General features: G+C 57.9%; 7 protein-coding genes across 7 annotated transcripts; 3 read left to right on the top strand and 4 right to left on the bottom strand.

Annotated features, from left to right (window-relative positions):
• Positions 1 to 610: 610 nt before the first annotated feature.
• On the top strand, positions 611 to 1870 carry HAP5 (Transcriptional activator hap5; the record flags this gene model as incomplete). The annotated part of the gene is made up of 5 exons (XM_066775082.1): positions 611 to 734; positions 853 to 866; positions 940 to 996; positions 1053 to 1685; positions 1736 to 1870. The coding sequence occupies 5 exons, from the start codon at positions 611 to 613 to the stop codon at positions 1868 to 1870; spliced, it is 963 nt and encodes a 320-aa protein (XP_066635201.1).
• A 483-nt stretch (positions 1871 to 2353) lies between these two features.
• SLS55_003612 (uncharacterized protein) lies at positions 2354 to 4126 on the top strand (the record flags this gene model as incomplete). The annotated part of the gene is made up of 8 exons (XM_066775083.1): positions 2354 to 2360; positions 2823 to 2854; positions 2910 to 3020; positions 3075 to 3162; positions 3219 to 3596; positions 3647 to 3731; positions 3784 to 3928; positions 3986 to 4126. The coding sequence occupies 8 exons, from the start codon at positions 2354 to 2356 to the stop codon at positions 4124 to 4126; spliced, it is 987 nt and encodes a 328-aa protein (XP_066635202.1).
• A 1319-nt stretch (positions 4127 to 5445) lies between these two features.
• Positions 5446 to 6500, bottom strand: SLS55_003613 (uncharacterized protein; the record flags this gene model as incomplete). Its single annotated transcript, XM_066775084.1, has 3 exons — positions 5446 to 5577; positions 5688 to 5904; positions 6148 to 6500. 3 exons carry the CDS (start codon positions 6498 to 6500, stop codon positions 5446 to 5448), a joined length of 702 nt encoding a protein of 233 aa, XP_066635203.1.
• A 587-nt stretch (positions 6501 to 7087) lies between these two features.
• On the top strand, positions 7088 to 7912 carry RSM10 (mitochondrial 37S ribosomal protein uS10m; the record flags this gene model as incomplete). Its single annotated transcript, XM_066775085.1, has 3 exons — positions 7088 to 7140; positions 7191 to 7226; positions 7288 to 7912. The coding sequence occupies 3 exons, from the start codon at positions 7088 to 7090 to the stop codon at positions 7910 to 7912; spliced, it is 714 nt and encodes a 237-aa protein (XP_066635204.1).
• A 4540-nt stretch (positions 7913 to 12452) lies between these two features.
• Positions 12453 to 14225, bottom strand: SLS55_003615 (uncharacterized protein; the record flags this gene model as incomplete). Its single annotated transcript, XM_066775086.1, has 3 exons — positions 12453 to 13421; positions 13517 to 13861; positions 13908 to 14225. 3 exons carry the CDS (start codon positions 14223 to 14225, stop codon positions 12453 to 12455), a joined length of 1632 nt encoding a protein of 543 aa, XP_066635205.1.
• Positions 14226 to 15403: 1178 nt separating this feature from the next.
• SLS55_003616 (uncharacterized protein) lies at positions 15404 to 16514 on the bottom strand (the record flags this gene model as incomplete). The annotated part of the gene is made up of 2 exons (XM_066775087.1): positions 15404 to 16106; positions 16510 to 16514. The coding sequence occupies 2 exons, from the start codon at positions 16512 to 16514 to the stop codon at positions 15404 to 15406; spliced, it is 708 nt and encodes a 235-aa protein (XP_066635206.1).
• Positions 16515 to 16864: 350 nt separating this feature from the next.
• Positions 16865 to 17336, bottom strand: SLS55_003617 (uncharacterized protein; the record flags this gene model as incomplete). Its single annotated transcript, XM_066775088.1, has 3 exons — positions 16865 to 16991; positions 17048 to 17161; positions 17212 to 17336. The coding sequence occupies 3 exons, from the start codon at positions 17334 to 17336 to the stop codon at positions 16865 to 16867; spliced, it is 366 nt and encodes a 121-aa protein (XP_066635207.1).
• Positions 17337 to 17402: the final 66 nt, after the last annotated feature.

The raw sequence follows: 17402 nt of genomic DNA on the forward strand, positions 1-17402 counted from the left end.
GAGTCTCACAGCCAGCCCCAACGCGCCAGCGCTCCCTCGCAGCGCATGCCAGCCAGCCAGCTCCCGGTTGCCTGTTCCCAGTTCCCAGCTCCCCAGATTCCCCGCGGGAACCAAGTGTTGCGGCTAGGAGATCGCGCACGTAGCGCGCCCGTGGTTCGTCGGCGTCGCAGCTCCCCCAGCCTCTGCCGCACCCGATTCGCTGGCCGCCCGCTCCACCAGGGACGAGCTTGAGCCTTGAGCAGCGGCCAACGCGTGCGCCAGAGCGCAGCAGTAAACACCTCCAGCCGTACGCCATCAACATCACGCAAAGTAGCTCCCGCATTGTCGCCCAGCAAGCGCGCAAATACCGGTGCCTCCGATCGTCGGCTTGCCTTCCCCACTTCCGTTTCTTTTGTGCCAACTTTGGCGTCACCGCATCTCTGACGGCTCCGCGCGCGCCTGCAACACCCACACCTCGCCTCTCCATCACCGCGCAACTCCACTTCCCCGGCGAATCAATTCGAGCCTGACGCGCCTGCCCTGCACCCGCATCTTCAGAGACCCGCAGACGCTCCTCCCCGCTGCGCATGCGACGAGCCTTGCCGCAATCGTGCGCCCACCCACCCTAGCCATGGATCCCACAAATCTCCAAGGCCATGGCCAACAGCAGAAGCTGCGCCAGAACTCTGCGCCCCGTCGCTACGACGGCCAGAACGGCAACCCGCTCTACGAACCCTCGAATGGCGGCCACTATGGTAAGTCGCAGCTCTTTATTCTGCACAAGTCAAGCTTTCCCGGCCACGCCGATAGGCAAGCCAAACGGCCCGGCTCGCGACCATCACACGCGACTCTTGCTGACATGCGATCCTACAGGTGCAAGTGCCAGCGTACGTCCTCCATCCGCCCTGTCCGGGTTTCCACCAGCTCTGGCCGAGCTCATTAGCTGATTCTTTGGTTCAGATAGCCGCGCAGGGACACTCTCCGGATCCGCAAGTCTTCACGGGTCAATGGGCAAACGTACAGTCAACCCGCTTCCTCACCATGTGCGAACTGCACCTCTAACTTGATTGCAGGTCAACCAAGGCCTTAGCGGTCAATACCGCGACATCCTCAACACGTACTGGCAGCAGCAAGTTACGAAGCTCGAGACGGACGAACATGATTACAAGCTCCACCAGTTGCCGCTGGCGCGGATAAAGAAGGTCATGAAGGCTGACCCCGAGGTCAAGATGATCTCGGCCGAGGCTCCGATACTGTTCGCCAAGGGCTGCGATATCTTCATCACGGAGCTGACGATGCGCGCCTGGATACACGCGGAGGAAAACAAGCGCAGGACGCTGCAGCGCTCGGACATTGCGTCGGCTCTGGCCAAGTCGGACATGTTCGACTTCCTGATCGACATTGTGCCGCGCGAGGAGGCGTCATCGCACAAGCGGAGCGGTGCCCAGAGCAGTGCAGCGGCGGCATCGGCCAACACGCAGGCGCAGCCCGGCGCTGTCCAGCAGCAGACGGGAATGCACCCGCCGCCTCACCCCATGGCGCCGCCAGACTATGGCATGGCGCAACACATGCAGGAGCCAGACTACCGCGCTCAGCAGCAGGGCATGTTCGCGCCGCCGGTACAGAACGACCCGGCCGCGTACGGACAGCCCACCCAGCAGATGTTTGACCCGTCGATGTACGCAGGCTACCAGATGCCGCAACAGGTAAATCGGCCATGATGCCTTGTCCAGACGTCTTCTGACTGCCCTTCCAGCAGATGTACTCTGTCGGCGGCCAACGGGCCCCAGACCCGACTGGGGCCGGGGATCCGAGCCACACCTATGGGGCACACGACCCGGGTGAGGGCGACGCTGATGCTGAGGGAGACAGGGAAGACTACGTGGCGTAGTTTGTGCTTTGGCTTCATGTCACGTATATTTCGTAGCTGTTTTGTGTATGTCTGCGGCCCGTCTAATGATTGCTGTTTGCGAGGAGCGAGACTGGAACTTTCGGTTTGCATCCAGGCGGCATACGGTTCTCTTGTTTACGTTTACTTTGCTTGCAGCCCCGAACGTGGGGTCTGTGCAAGGCATGGGGACGGTGGCTGATTTGACGGCGGGTTTGCTTTCGGTAGGAAGGTCGGGCATCGGGAAGTTCAGCCGGCAGGTCGGCGTAGAAGGAGCAGGCGTTTCCATCTGTAAGGCGGTCAAGATTGTTTTCTGCTCAGCATGCTAGCCCGTGAATTGCAGGCACATTGCCGGTGTGCCCGAATCATTCCGAGGAGTGGCAGGACTGCGAGCTTCGCCGAGGCATTCGCGGGCCTGGACATGCGCTCGATGACGTGCCTGTGAAAGGAGAGCGAGGGTATATAGCACGAGCAAGCCCCGCGAACATGGGTCGTGAGCTGCATTGTTCCACAGAGATTCACCAGAGAGGAGCGAACAGCGTCCAAGCTACGATTACCCAAGTTGGTGTTCCCCGACCTCCCCTCTTGCCAATCTCGTGCATCCCGTTGGTTGGCTGCAGTCGCGACCAGGGGCCGTCTCCGCCTCGCGTTTCCCCCGCCGTCCGTGCTTCGTAACCCCTCCACTCGTCTCGTCCTCGTCTCAACAGACAAAGTCGCTCGGGATCTACTCTCCGACTCCAGTTCCTCCACAGCTCCTGCCCCAAGCATCTACACTCCTCAACTCTTCACACATCGTGCCTCTTCGCCTGCACGCCGCCCTCACCCCGCTCGAAGCTAATCCGCCCTCCGTTCAAGCTCTCCGCATACCCTTCCATCCGACAAAATGGTTAAAGCAGGTGGGGCTCCTCTGAGCTTCTGTGCGACCCGCGCAGAGCTTGCAAGCTGACCGTCGCAGTCGTCGCTGGTGCCTCTGGCGGTATTGGCCAGGTGAGCACACAACGTATCTGATAGCATTTCACGTCGCTGACCTCGCTCCGTGCAGCCTCTGTCGCTTCTTCTGAAGGCTTCCCCGCTCATTGACGAGCTCGCTCTCTACGATGTCGTCAACACGCCCGGCGTCGCCACTGACTTGTCCCACATCGCTTCGCCTGCCGTACGTCCGCCACGCCCCGCCCCCACACATACAGAACGCTTACGCTGGAGTTAGAAAACCACCGGCTACCTGCCCAAGGACGATGGCATGAAGAAAGCCTTCACTGGCGCCGATATCATCGTGATTCCGGCTGGCATTCCCCGTAAGGAGTCGCGGAGCCCAATTTGTGGGGCAGGCATGAGACTGACTCTGTTTTAGGCAAGCCTGGCATGACCCGTGACGACCTCTTCAAGATCAACGCCGGAATCGTGCGCGATCTCATCCAGGGCGTTGCAGAGCACGCCCCGGATGCGTTCGTCCTCGTCATCTCCAACCCCGTGAACTCCACCGTGCCCATCGCCGCCGAGGTACTGAAGCGCGCGGGCAAGTTCAACCCCAAGAAGCTCTTCGGTGTCACCACCCTCGACGTCGTCCGTGCCCAGACTTTCGTCGCCGAGATTGTTGGCGAGAAGAGCCCCCAGAACCTGGTCATCCCCGTTGTCGGCGGTCACTCTGGCGAGACCATTGTGCCGCTCTTCACCCAGGCCAGCCCCAGCGTTAACATCCCTGCCGATAAGCTCGATGCTCTTGTCAACCGTAAGTCATTTACGTAAGTATGATCGGCTATCAGCTGATATGGTGCGCAGGTGTCCAGTTCGGTGGTGATGAGGTTGTGAAGGCCAAGGATGGTGCCGGATCTGCCACTCTTTCCATGGCTTTTGCCGGCTTCCGGTAAGTTGTCGCTTGGTGTCTCTTATTGCAGCCCGTATTGACTCCGATTCAGCTTTGCCGAGAAGATCCTCCAGGCCGTCAAGGGCCAGAGTGGCATCACTGAGCCCACTTTCGTTTACCTCCCTGGTGTCGAGGGCGGTGATGCCATTGCCAAGGTGACCGGCACCGAATTCTTCGCTGCCCCGGTCGAACTCGGCGTAAGTGGACCCATGACTTTTCTCCCGTGACGGACGATACTGACGTTTCGATTGCAGCCCGATGGTGCCAAGAGGATTGTCGACGTTGTCAGCAAGGCCAACGACTACGAGAAGAAGCTGCTCGAGGTAGCCTACAAGGGCCTGAAGACCAACATCGACAAGGGTGTCGAGTTCGTCGCCAACCCTCCTCCCAAGTGAGTGCCAACCCCATTACAAATCTCGAGCGTTTCCTTTGAAGAGTGGGTGCCGGAAAAGTGTCGAGTTGAAAGCGATTCCCCCTTTGCAGAACCCTAAAATCGCTAATGTATGGGAGCTGATTTTCCGGGCAGATAGGTTGTGATATGACACAACCTACTCAAGCGAATTTCGGTGTGATAGGGAAGCGAAGACCATGCAAGGGAGGGTGCGACACGAGGGCATCTATAAGAGAAACCAAAATCCTGAGAGAATGATTAGCACATTAGGTGCAGCATGGTTATGAATATGAAATGGAAATCAATTGTAAAGGCAAACCGCCTCTCTGAGGACAGTACTACTGATTCTTCTACTCTATTCGCCGTTGAGGGTATGTTTAGCAATAAGATCGCGAGTTGTGAAAAGGAAAAAGTGAAAGCGAAAGCAAACATGCCCGTCAAATCCGAGTGGGAAGTGTGGGGAGGGACCAAACACTGGCCTTGTGGGGAAGAAAAAGTCTCACGATTGCAGGACTCAACTCCAGGAGCTTCCCACCTCCATCCTTTATATATAGAAGACGGAGTACGGCACCGCAAAGGCCCCGGTCAGCACGCCTGAGTGTGGCCTGAGAGCCATTCGCCCAATCGCGATTAAATTTGCTCCACTTGCGGTTTTTGTGTTTTTCGCTGCATTCCGCTCCCCACGCCTTCCGACATCTCCCGGTTAGCCCCCGCATCGTCCCCCTCCTTGTCTGCACGTGAGATAACAGCAGCGGCCGATGTGCACATAGGTTCATCCGCCGGATAAGGAATTTTCCGTCTCCATTCATTCTTGACCGTTGCGTTTCTCCATCGACTTCTGGTGGGTTTGGGTGGTGTTGGCGTCTGGTTCGGGACGTTGTTCGTCGGGGGAGCGGGAGAAAGTATAGAACAAGGTCGGTTCGCTTAGTATTGCAACACGGCTGGAGAGGACAATTGAAGCTTTGTTTTTCCTGTTGAGAGACTATCACACATTTACCGTCTCTACAAAACGCTTCAAATGACACTCTCTCCCCCCCGATGCTGTTGCGGTTTTCTTTTTCGCCTCGTTGCAATACTAAGTGAACCGAGATTGTTGGAGAGCGAGTGATCACGGCCTTTTCGGACGAGCGGATTCGCGCCGCGGGCCGAGGTGACATCACCGCGAAGCTACCACAAGTGATGGCTGTCCGTCGCCGCCGCTGCTATTAATTCTCATGTCAGAGCACGCTTTCGGCCGCGTTCTCGAACTTCCCCGTCGGTTTTCGCACCACCGTCTTCCTGGCGGGACGGCGTCATTATCCGGAAAAGACAGGCAATCAACAACTATGACTTGGCGCCCTGAGTGCGGATCTGGAATGTTGCGCCGGGGAGGCCGGTCGACTCCGCCGTGACCGTCGCAATGATGCCCATGCTGGCGAGTGCGCCGCGGATGAGGCCAGCAGGAAAGTACAGGAACTGGTTGAAATGACTTCTGTCAGCACAGTGCCCGACTTGGAACCCTCGACGCATTTCATATCTTCTCCTTGGAAGACCATTGGTGGACAGGAAGAGGGATTAGGCCTTACCGGTTGAGCTTTTGTGGTTATGATGTTGTCGCCGATACCTCTTTCCAAGCTCATCTTGGTGAGAGGCTTGAAGTGCTGGTCTGTGAGAACGTAGATGCCACGGTGATTGGTCTTCAAGTTATCGATTTGTTTGCGAAAGACAAGAGTCCAGAGGTCTTTGCAGAGGAATTTGATGACGTCGAGAGTTTCGCTAAAGCGAGGTTTGTCGCGAGAGAAGCTGTGGAAAAGTTAGTGCGGATAATCTAGCATGAGTGCCAAAAAGTTTGGATCGGCATGCGCGAGCTTGACTGAGCACGAAGAGCGGCGGGACATATACACGAAGAGGTCTTGCAGAGAGGGGCTGGCTCGGAGTCCATCCAGCAGGGTCCATCCTCGGTGTGTTCAATCCCCAGTGGCATATACCCTTGCTTGCGAACCTCCCCAAGCTTCATCCAATCGAGCAGCGAGATAGTGGACATACCGCTCAGTTATTCCCAGGCCTACACGATAGCCCAGCGTCTCCAAGCGATATAGTACCGCATCCTTATAGTCTTCCTCCTCCGCGCTTCCCACTGCGGCGCCCTCCGGTATCCTTGGGGTAGTCCCGCTTTTGGGTGTTCCGCCATTCGTTGTTGTAACAGCGGAGGATCTTCGCCCTGTTGTAACCGTTGGGTTGCCAGGCGTCACGTATTCATCTTCCCGTGCGGCTAGTTCGGCCGCCATGCGATAAGCCATGGGTACCAGCTCGATTAACAGCATGTCCATGACCGAGGAGTTGATGTAGCCTGAGCCGCCATCGTTCGCGGTGGGCGGAGGTTGCGCTTCATATGACATGGTAGGCGATTGTTATGTAAAAGAACGGAACGTCGTGCTCGCGCGGGTCGTGGGAATCTCTGCGCGCAGGGCTTCTGAGAGCTATATCGGAGCTGGGATGTGGGTGGTTACCGCGCCGGTTGCAGGAGCGTCGGTCACTATGCAGCCCTGGGTGAATTCGCGAGGATAGGAGGGTTATCGCGGGACTGAGCGCGAACACAACGTGCTCCAGGGGCGGCGGATTTTGGGGCGGGGCTGGAGTTCGAACTGGGATGTTAGGAGAGGGTCCGGGAGGCTGACGTTGCGGTGCGGGAAGCGGACGGAGGTTCGCGGCAACGACTTTCCCTTGCTGGCGGACGCGGGCGGTGAGATGGAAATTGTGCGGATCACCGCGATCACAGACGCAAGCTCGCACGACTTCGCGAGCATCACCATCGCGCCCATCTCGCCATGGCTGCCCCCACGTACGCCAGGTCGCCCTTTGGCGCCCTGAAGAGAGTCAAGGTCAGCATTGGCTCCACATTGCGACCGCGCCGGCCCCAACAGCGCTGATATGTGCTGTCCAGATATCACCTCCGACGGCCGTGCCGTGTCAGCGCTTCCTCAACATGACGCTCGAGAGCTTCAGGTTAGCCAACATCGATGTGGAAGAGACTGCAAAGTAAGCATTTGGCCGCGCAACCGTCACGATACCCTGCTGATCCGTCCCAGGAAGCGTGGCATGTCGCTGCCACCCACCGGGGAAATGTAAGACAAGCTTCGCCGCATCGCCGCTGTAACAGCCCCCCCAATCTGACAAACCCGCAAGCCCCGACATTGGCCCCATGACACAAGAAGCCCTGAAGGATATCCGCCGGCCGCGCAACGTCGAAGCCATCTTCAAGCAGCCCCTCCGGCGGCCCGCACAATACGGCGTCCCCGTCTGCGACTTGCAGCTGCGCACCTTCAGCGTGCGCAACATGGAGTTTTTCGCCGACTTCGCTATGCGCGCCGCCTACTACCTCGGGCTGTCGGCCAAGGGCCCCATCCCGCTGCCTCGCATCATCGAGCGCTGGACCGTGCCGCGCTCCAACTTCGTCTACAAGAAGTCACAGGAGAACTTCGAACGCATCACCCTACGCCGCCTAATCCAGATCCAAGACGGCGATTCCGAGGTCGTGAAGATGTGGCTGGCTTACCTGCAGAAGCACCAGTACTACGGTGTCGGTATGAAGGCCAATGTCTTCGAGTTCGAGAAGCTGGACGTCGGCAAGGCGATGGATGAGCAGGCGCAGAAGGAGCAAGATTTGGTGGACGAGTCCTGGAAGGGCTTCGGCCGGAGGAAGGATGCTCCTGAGCAGGGTGGGGAGCTGCTTGAGATTATTAATGCGGATCCAGTGAGGAAGGCGGGTACGGACATGCCCATGGGCAGGACGTCATGGGACAAATATTAAGAATACCCTCCCGAGTCTGTAATGATACTGTAGACATATGGCGCAGGTGCAAGCGGTAGGTTCAAAATGGACAGGTACCTTGACTGACGCTATCTTACGCTACGGTGGCGCAGGGGGTGCGAAAGCATGTCTAGAAGATGGGCGGGTATGTTCCATAATTACCCTTCGGCCGCAATGGCAATCTATTTGCAAATCATGTGTAAAGTTGAGCCATGTGCATGGTGGGTGGCAGAGCATGTTAATTAGCAGGTAAGACATCGACTTGGTGCTGTATTTCATGAGAAAGTAAACCCAAGCCAACGGAAAGGGGAAGGAAAATGCCACCAGCTATGACCATCCATCTACAACGAGTAGACTACAGGGACCACAACGACATAGAAGCTGGCATTCACGCCTGGACGGCGAGAAAGTCGCACTGGAGGGGTTGGCTCAGCCCGCGCACAGCAGCAGCCCGCGATTGCGGAGAAGGCGCCAGGGACACGACGCGGCGGGTTCAGGCGCACACACCAACGCAAGAGCACGAGAGAACATCACGGTGACACGGCCGATGCACGATAGCAGCCCACGAGGCCAGAGGAGCGGCTGGACGCACAAGGCGAAGTCGAATACCGGTCGAGTCCGCGCGCGGCCGTCAGCGCACCGACGGAGCCCGCCACAGAAGACCCTGAGCGCTGCCCGAGGGCGTGACAGCACCCGCCAGGCCAGAGCGCCGCACGGACATAGCTCGCGCTGCCAGCACCAGCCGCTGAACACGCCTGGCAAAGAGCGGCGGGTCCGCCACAGTTCACCACCTTTGAGACAATGCGAGGAGGCAAGAGGCCTCCCCAGCGCCTGTCGCAAAGAACAACGCGCCCTCCGAGCCCCCCAGAGGTATAGGCAAAGCATTGCGGGGAGGGAGGACACGAAGGGCTGGGTTGGCGCCTGCAGGCAGCAGAATAAGACCGCAGCCTCGCAGTCGCTCCCAGTGTCTGAGGATCCAGCCACGGTAGTTGAATCAGACGCGGGAAGGGAGCTCTACCACCGAGCTAGCCGTGACGGGATGGCGTATGACTCGGATAGCTCATACAGCAGCTGAGGGCTCGGCTGCTGTGTACATGTTGGTCGATTGGGAAGTGCGAGAGAATCAGGTCAATGGCGTTGTAGTGCATGATGTTGTTGAATAATCAAGGTTGGTGGCATGCTGTTCAAGCTGGCCTCACGACGATTTTGCACATACACAGATGCTGGTAGTAGAAGTAACTGCTTAGAATCAAGCTTTGTTCATTGTGTATACTGTCATTATATATCTGTATCCGGGCCTCTGCCTTGTATGCTCATGCTTCTCAACATGAACACGTGAAAAAGAAAAGGAAATCAACACCACACCAGGCCCATTACGATTGTACACACGCATGCTGATACACCGCCACAGAAGCATCACAATGGATCAATGGCAATGCAACACAAGGAAGGTCTTCGTCAGTGAATGAGACTCTGTATGATCAAGCATGTCACGTATCACCATGTGCATTGGAGAAGTAATGGACGAAAAGCAGCAGCCAGACCCATGCCACAAGGACACCAGAGCCGAGCGCTGAATTCTATCCGCTATCTACCCAAACCACCACCACCACCCAAACACCTCAGAGTATAGCCCAGGGCTCTGTTTGCCCCGATGACCTCAACCTCTCACCCCCTCACCCCCCTCTCCCACAAGTTTCCATATTTTTCCAATTTTTTTTTGTTTTTCCCTTTTTCCTTCTTTTTTTTCTTTTTCTGTTTTTTTTAACTAGTGACTATGTACCTAGCTAGTACAAATGAACGCCCAGAAAGAGATAGGGTATAGTGCTGATAAAACAACGCCAAAGAAAAGAGGGTATCTAAAACTAAACGAATGCAAAACGCTAAGTGAAGGTACAAAAGAGAATGAAGGATGTAGTACAGTGAAAGTGTAGAAGCAAAGACAAAACAAGACAAACCAAAGCAAACCCGACCCAAAAACAAAAAAATCAAACAGGAATAGTACCTGAGCCCCGGTGCGCCATGTACAAAGGAAACCCAATCCAAAAACAAAAAGCCAAACAGGAATAGTACCTGAACCCCGGTGCGCCATGTACAAAGGAAACCCAACCCAAAAACAAAAAGCCAAACAAAAAGAAAAAGAGAGACTCACATATCACCGGCGGAAAACCCCACGGGAAACGATCGGCGGCGGCGTCGCGGAGTATTCGACCGTTTCGTTGAAACGGACTCGGCGGGCGCGGCGAGGAGCGAGCGAGGAGGGCGGCAAAGGAGCGGCGGCCGGCTGCGGCGGCGAACGAAGGACGGAGGGAGGGACGGCGCAGGAAGGACGGAGCGAGCGGGCGGCGACTTCGTGGGGAGGAGGAGGAGGACGGAAGCCCGCCGGGGCGGAGGAGGAGGAGGAGGAACGGGAGCAGCAGCTTCCCATTGTGATCTAGAGAGAAAAAAAGTTAGTAAAAAGTTTTACTGATGATGGGTGAGTAAGTGAGATTTGGATGTGGATGGTGGAGAGATGGGAGAGGATGGTGGTTGTGGTTGAGGATGGTGATGGGATTGGTGTTGTGGTGACGGGTGAAGAAGAAAACAAGAGAACGGCAGAGGAGAGCGAGAGATGATATAGTCGCTGTCGCTAAGCTCGTCGCTGGGGAAACGATGCAGACTTTGCCCCATTGAACGGGCGGTAGGTCACGGTATGGCAGACTTTGCCATATTGGATGGGCGGTAGGCTCAGGGTACGGCAGACTTGGCCATATTGGATGGGCGGTAAGGGTCCGCGAAGGCGCGGATGAGGCCTGAGGCGGCGGGCAGCGCGCAGGCAGGCAAGAAGCCAATTGGATCCACGTCGAGGAGGCCTGGGAGAGATTGCTGAATGCTCCGCGGACTAGGTCTGAAGATGCTGCACCCATCTGCAGCCCTCGCGGCAGGTGCGCTGGCGCGGGCGGAGAGGGGGTGTGGAAGGTGCAGCCAGCAGGAAGCCCGCCGCTCAACACCTCGAACAGCGCGTATCCCGTGTCCCGATGCTCAAGCACCGTGGCGTCAGCTCCCCTATCACGCACAGTCCGAGCGGTTACTCCCTGGAGTCCTACTGGTCTCCCCAGCCGCAGCCTTCTACCTGCCCGCCCGCCTGCCCGTCCGCCAGCGAGATACATTGACAACAACGCGTCGAGAACGTCCTACATTGCAGATGCCTCGAGCGAGAGATTCGGCACGGGCAGAATAGCCATCCCAGAATGGCACGAGTGAGTGAATCCCGAGCCTGCCCTTTATGACTGTTCAAGCGCTCCCAGCTGCACCACAAAGCCTGCAGGCCTCAATTGAAAACCGCATTGGCGTATACAACATAAATACTACTTGAACAGACCACAATGCAACGTCTCTGTGAAGCAGTATGAGTGCGTGCGCTGTGGAAATTCTGCTGGAAACACTTCGCTGTGAGCGCTGCATTTGGGGCCTACGCACAGCCTAAAGGCCGCAGGCTCGGGCGCAGCAACACGTTGGAAGCCCAGTACTGTCGCTCAACACCGTGAGGCCTTCATACCAAGACAGCCGGGCCAACAACGTTGATCAAGACTCTATGCTGCTTAACAGAAGCACGCTCGAGACGCCCGACAGGTGGCAACGAAGAGCCCGGCGGGCGGCATCGAGAGCGGCTAGGACGCAGCAGCCCAATGTACACTACAGCCAGGCTCAGAGCGACCACGGTGAACAACGAGCTTGACGGGCTGCTTTCTTGACGTCTAGCATGCTCGGGATAGACGACGCTGATTGGCTGCAAGCAGATCCCTGTCATTTCTTGAGTCTCACCGAGTGCGACCGAGACGCGCCACGCTCGTTCGCTCCAACTCTAAACCCACCTCGCCCTCACCTTACCTGCCCCAGATCTCCTCCTTTCGCATCGTAGCCTCTGTCGCATATCGAGCAATTCTTTGCCTGGAACACTGGAAGCTGGGCTGGCTTGCTGATTGGTGGATGCGAGGCAGCGAGCCCTCCACCCTGGATCATGATCATCAGCCACCAACACACCGTGAACCGCGATTGTTAGCGGCGATGGCACATCTACAGGCACATGGAACTCCTCCTTTGGGTATTTGGACAGTACTCTAACATGAGCGAGGCCCTAGCTCAGATCTTCCAGGCGAACCATGCCTCACACTCAAGCGTGACATTAGTGTTTACCCACGCTGAACAATGAATGGACAGCGATTTATGTTTGGCGCGTAGACATGCTACAATACTTTGCTAACGGTGGCTCAACGTGCGCTGACATATACGCCATCTCCTTCACAGCACCTAGCGTTCCCGCGTTTCACGCAAAAACCCCCTCCGGACGAGAGAAAATCACACCTCGCCTTGTGCCAGCCCTGTCTTTGTGTCCCTCCGCTGGTACTGGGATATCAAGCTCGAGGGAAAGGGCCAAGGTCGACGATCGGCGCCGGCGCAGACGCAGTTGGCGCCCCATGTCTTCGCTGGAAAGATGCTTGGGGGGTCGAAGGGCGAAGTAGAGATGTCACCAACAGTAAAGCTTTGTGACGTAGAACCCTCACGCCTCAGACTTCTCTCCCTTCCTCTCTCTCCTCCTCAAGGTACAGATCAACCCCTCCTGCTGCACAAACCACCTGTTCTTCACCTTCCACTCCCGATCATCCCCTCCCTCCAGCTCGACCTCGAACTCGCGCAGCAGCTGCGGCACCACCTTCATCATCTCCATCATCGAAATGTGCTTGCCCAAACACGTCCTGCTGCCGGCGCCGAAAGCCAAAAAGCTCGCGTCCATCCGCTTCCTCTCCGCCTCGCCCGCCCGCAACCAGCGCTCCGGCCAAAACCGCTCCGGCTCCGCAAACACCCGCTCGTCGTGCTGCGTCACCCACGCATTCACGCCCACGACCGTCCCGCCGGGGATCCACCGCCCGCAAATCTCCGCGCCCGCCGACGGCACCACGCGCTCCAGCAGCAACCCGACGCTCGGATGCAGCCGCAGCGCCTCCTTGACGACGGCGTCCAGGTACGGCAGGTGTGTCGTCACCTCGCGATAGCTCACCACGCCGTCCCTCGCCGCGAACTGCCCCGCCGCGTCCGCGCCGTCGATCTCGGCGACCAGGGCGCGCATGACGCGGGGGTTCTTGAGCAGGAAGTACAGGATCGCCCGCAGCGCGATGGCCGTCGTGTCGCTGCCCGCGAAGACGTTGGTCGACAGGTGCACGACCATGTCGCGCGTCGTCATGCGCGGCGGGTCCGCGAGCCGCAGCGCCGACCACCGCGAGAGCATGTCGCCCTTGGCGTCGAGCGCGGCGAGCGCCGCCGGCGAGAGGTCGCCGTCGCGCTTGAGGAGCGATTCTTCCGCCGTCGGCTCGGCCGCCGTCGAGGTGCTGAGGACCGTGTTGACGGCTTTGAGGGTGAAGGTCAGCACCGAGTTCCAGGATTCCATCGATGGGAGGAGGATGGGGAAGAGCGGGTTGCCGAGCAGGAAGGGGTGCCATTCCGGGAGCTGGCCGCAGAGGGAGGCGTAGACCTTTGCGGGCGATCGATGGTGGTTAGCTACTGTTTATATGGGAGGGGTGGCTGCCCCACACTGGGCTTTGTGGGGAAGAGTTGCTGATGACTTACAAGGATGCCGGCGATCGTCTCCATCATGCCGTCGACGTCGGTGCCTGCTTGCAGGAAACCCAGTTTCCTCGCGAAGCTGAGCTCGCCGATGACGTCGAAGGCATAGTACTGCAGCCATTGCCCCAGATCCACCGGTTTGTTCTTGTCGACGAACGATCCAAGCTGCTGCATGAACAGTTTGGAGCATGAGTCGACGGCGTCTTCCTTGGCTAGTAACGAGGTTAAACTGTAGGCGGAGGCGATGGGACGCTTCTGGTCGTGGTGGTATTTCTCGTCCCGGGTGGAGAAGATGTTCATCTGCGGTTGCTTGTGCCAGCTGATGCTCTGAATCGGGTAGAAACCAGACTGGAACTTGTCAGCGTGTGTGGGAAGCCGTGTCAGGGCTACATACCTTTGTGTATCCCTTGTTCAAGCCATAGATGTTTGCTATCTCCTTGGGGTCTCCGACCGAAACGTGGTTGGGCCCAATTCTCACGAGTGGGCCGTACTTCTTGTGCAGGTTGATGTGCGTCCAGTGCGCCTGTCCCTTGGCGACATCAAGAAAGCGCCAGAGCCCCGTATACGCAGCAACGGGTGGACCGGGGATGCTTCTCAGACCGGGTCTGAACTTGTTGCGCAGCAGACGAACAGCGAGTAGAGCAAGTAACAGATAAGCCCAGTAAGGCCTCAGGAGCGATGCAGCGGTAGAGATGGAATCCTTGGCCGTCATGCTGGAAGGTAGAACAGTCGCGCGAAGTACAACGGAACCAGAGAATGGCTAGTTGCTGCCGTTATCTTACACGGCCAACCCTTAAGTAAAATCTTTCGACCCCAGCGCACACACGGATCAGGACTTCGCTATCGGGGAAAAGAAATGTGTGGGGGCCGAAGGTGCTGCACGACAAGCATGGAAGCTGCATCTCCATCTCGCCGAGGGCTTGTATGCAGGAATTACGACCTTAATTGTCCCAAAATGGCAATGGGCAAACTTTTTTGGTCAGCTTAGTGTGTACGCAAATACAAACGATTGGATGGCTCATGTGCTGCAGGATGGTGTATGTGTTTTGCAACGATTTAATTCGAGGGCGCTCGTAAGACTGTGCGCACGCTCTGATGACCTTCTTTGGCAATTAGGGCGTACTGATGACGTTCAACGGCCCGTCGGGGCCGACTGTCTCGTTGGAGCCAAAAGTGATTGGCCACGGCGCGTGCGATGACGATGCGAACCATTGGTGTTGCTAGTTTGCGGCATGGGCTGAAAGAGGAAGTCATGATGACGAGCGGGCTCGGAAAGTGCGGGGGCTGTCGATCTTCGCCAGCGGTGCGAGCATGATTCGCCAGCATGCCGGGCGAGGCCGCATTGTACGTATGCATGTAAGCACTACGAGCCGGCAGTGGGCTCGGTTGCCTTCTGAGCCAGTACTACTGCCTGCAAATAATAATGGATGCTGTCAGCGCATGCAGCTGGGGCCTGCGATGCGATCATGTTATCGCTCCCACTTCGACATCTCGCCATTCCAAAGCAGCTCGAATAGGGACTTTGCCTTGTCTGACTACGAATCAGGAACAGCAGATAGTAGAGGAACATCATGCAGGGGCTGTGTGCATTGGCAGGGGACTTGAGCTGACTTTATTTGCGGGTCATTATTTGTTACGTCAATGTGCTTGAACGCACGTGCATAAAGATGCCGTGGCAAGACAGGTGGTGTTGCAATAGCTGCATGTTGATAGAAATTTACCTTTTTGCAGCCCACGATGTATGTCAGTGTGGAGAACAGATAAAAACTTCACACGCAGTGCAACGCGACGCGTAACGCTGACGATGTGCATAGATCAAGCATCAATGACCATTGAAAATTTTTGGAACAGCACTAGTAGCCAGAAGCTCATGCACCCACCGCCGATGCTCTACGAATTGAAAATGCGACTATACAACTTCTCATGTCTCCCCACCCACAAATCCATGAGCGGCACGCTCTGCCCCGCATCCTCCACGGGAGTGTCCCAGAACTCCTTCAACAACCCGCCAACCCGCTCCCTCAGCCCTGCGTCCGCCAGCACCGCCTGCGCCTGGTACGGCCCCAGCACGCTGGCCCGCACCGCCGCCGACGTCACGGTACGCGCATGCGAGAACAGGAACAGATACGCCGCCTCGTGCGGGTCGACGCCGAGCACGCGCGTGAGCAGGCCCCAGAGCGGCGCGAGGTGGGCGTTCGGCGGCAGCGGCGTGGCACGCGTGGCGGCGCGGAGGCCGGCTTGGAAGCGGGCGAGGGCGGCGAGGGCATCCCCATTGCCATTGTCATCTTCGCCAGCCGACGAGGAAGCGGACTGCTGCTGTTGATACGTGTTCTTGAAACTGCGGTCCCATACAGCGAGCAGGGCGCGGCCCTGGGCAACACTGGCGCGGCGGGCGACGGTGCAGGGCGTGCTGGCGTCGAGGTCGTTGTCGAGCGTCTCGATGAGGTGCGGGCTGCGGTGGCCGGCGAGGACGTAGGGCAAGGCGGTGCTGGCAAGGGTGTGGAGGGAGAGGCGGAGGAAGTGGTGGAAGGCCGGCACTTGCGAGGTCGACGCGGTTGCAGGCCGGTGATGGGCGAGGTACGACTCAAGGCCGCTGCTGAAGGCGAACGAGCCCAATGGCAATGCCGAGTCGGCTAGCAGGAGGAGCGTGTGCAGCGCTGCAGCAACATGTCAATGCAATGTATATGAAGGGGATGGGCGCGGACGGCGTGCCTGCATCACTGGGTGGACTCGGCGGCGGCGGCGTTAGAGCGCGCGAAGCCGTCGAGACAGATAGAGTGCCCGAGTCGCTGGGCGACGGCGGGGCTCTCAATTGGGTTTTCGCATGCTTGAGGCGGCGCTCGAGGTCAGCTATCTCGTCTTGGAGAGCTTGCTGGTCGCTATTGTGAAGGTCCATGAGGGCGGCATGGCGGTGGGTGCAGAGTGGGGTGCGCGCACAGCAGACGCGGGGAAGCTCAACACCACGGCGGCAGCGGCTCATCTCCGGCACGCAGCACAGCATTCAACATCAAGCGAAGAAGACTTGTCGATTCGTAAAATCTGACTCTGCGGGCTACCATTGTCCTGGGGGTATGCCCGAGAAGAAGGAGAAAATCCAATGCGCCAATGCCCACCATAAGAACCCTAGTGATGGATGGGCGACCCCATCCCAGAATGTCGTGTCCGGGTATCATAGCGCCGTAAAATAACCATTGACCATCCAACCGAGCCCAGACCCAATGTTATAGTATTACAGTGACGCTCCGCAGCCTGCCTTCTCGGCCGTGTCGCTCGGGAGCAGCGGTTGCGAGTGCCAGAAGATGTCATCGTGCAGTGCTTGTCGGATGCAGCAAGCCGAGATGCAACATGCGCCTACGACGACTGGGTGTTGGTGGTCTGGGTGTTCTTCTGGGGGATGTCGGCGAACATGGCGGGGCCTTTGCCGGCGTTCTCCATGTTGCGGGCGCTCATCTTGCCGAAGAGGGTCTTGGGCTTGGACCTGCAGCGCAATCGTCAGTATGGCTGCGGATGGGCGGAGACGAGCGATTGGCGTACTTCTGAAGGCCGTGCTTGTTCTTGAAGGCGGCAAGCTTCTGGGTGGCGGGCGATTGAATGCCGTCCGAGGGCGAAACGTACTTCTGCTCGTCGATCCTGGGGGGAGGGTCCAGCCTTTAGTCTCGTCGGATCAGTTTCGTTAATGAGGGAAATCGAAGACTCACTGGCCGCTCTTGAGGCGCGATTCGAGCATCTGGCGGTGGTACTCCAGCGACTTGGGCTTGGCGTCGTCGACCGACTGGCCGAGCTGCTGGTTGGCGTCGCGTTGGGCGAGGACGTTGGCAGACATTGTGGATGCGGTGGTAGAGTAGCTGGGCTGGTATGGTATGGTATGCAGCGGGTTGAATTGAATCGA

The sequence above is a fragment of the Diplodia seriata genome (assembly GCF_021436955.1).
Source record: "Diplodia seriata strain FDS-637 chromosome Unknown scaffold_3, whole genome shotgun sequence".
Lineage (NCBI taxonomy): Eukaryota > Fungi > Ascomycota > Dothideomycetes > Botryosphaeriales > Botryosphaeriaceae > Diplodia > Diplodia seriata.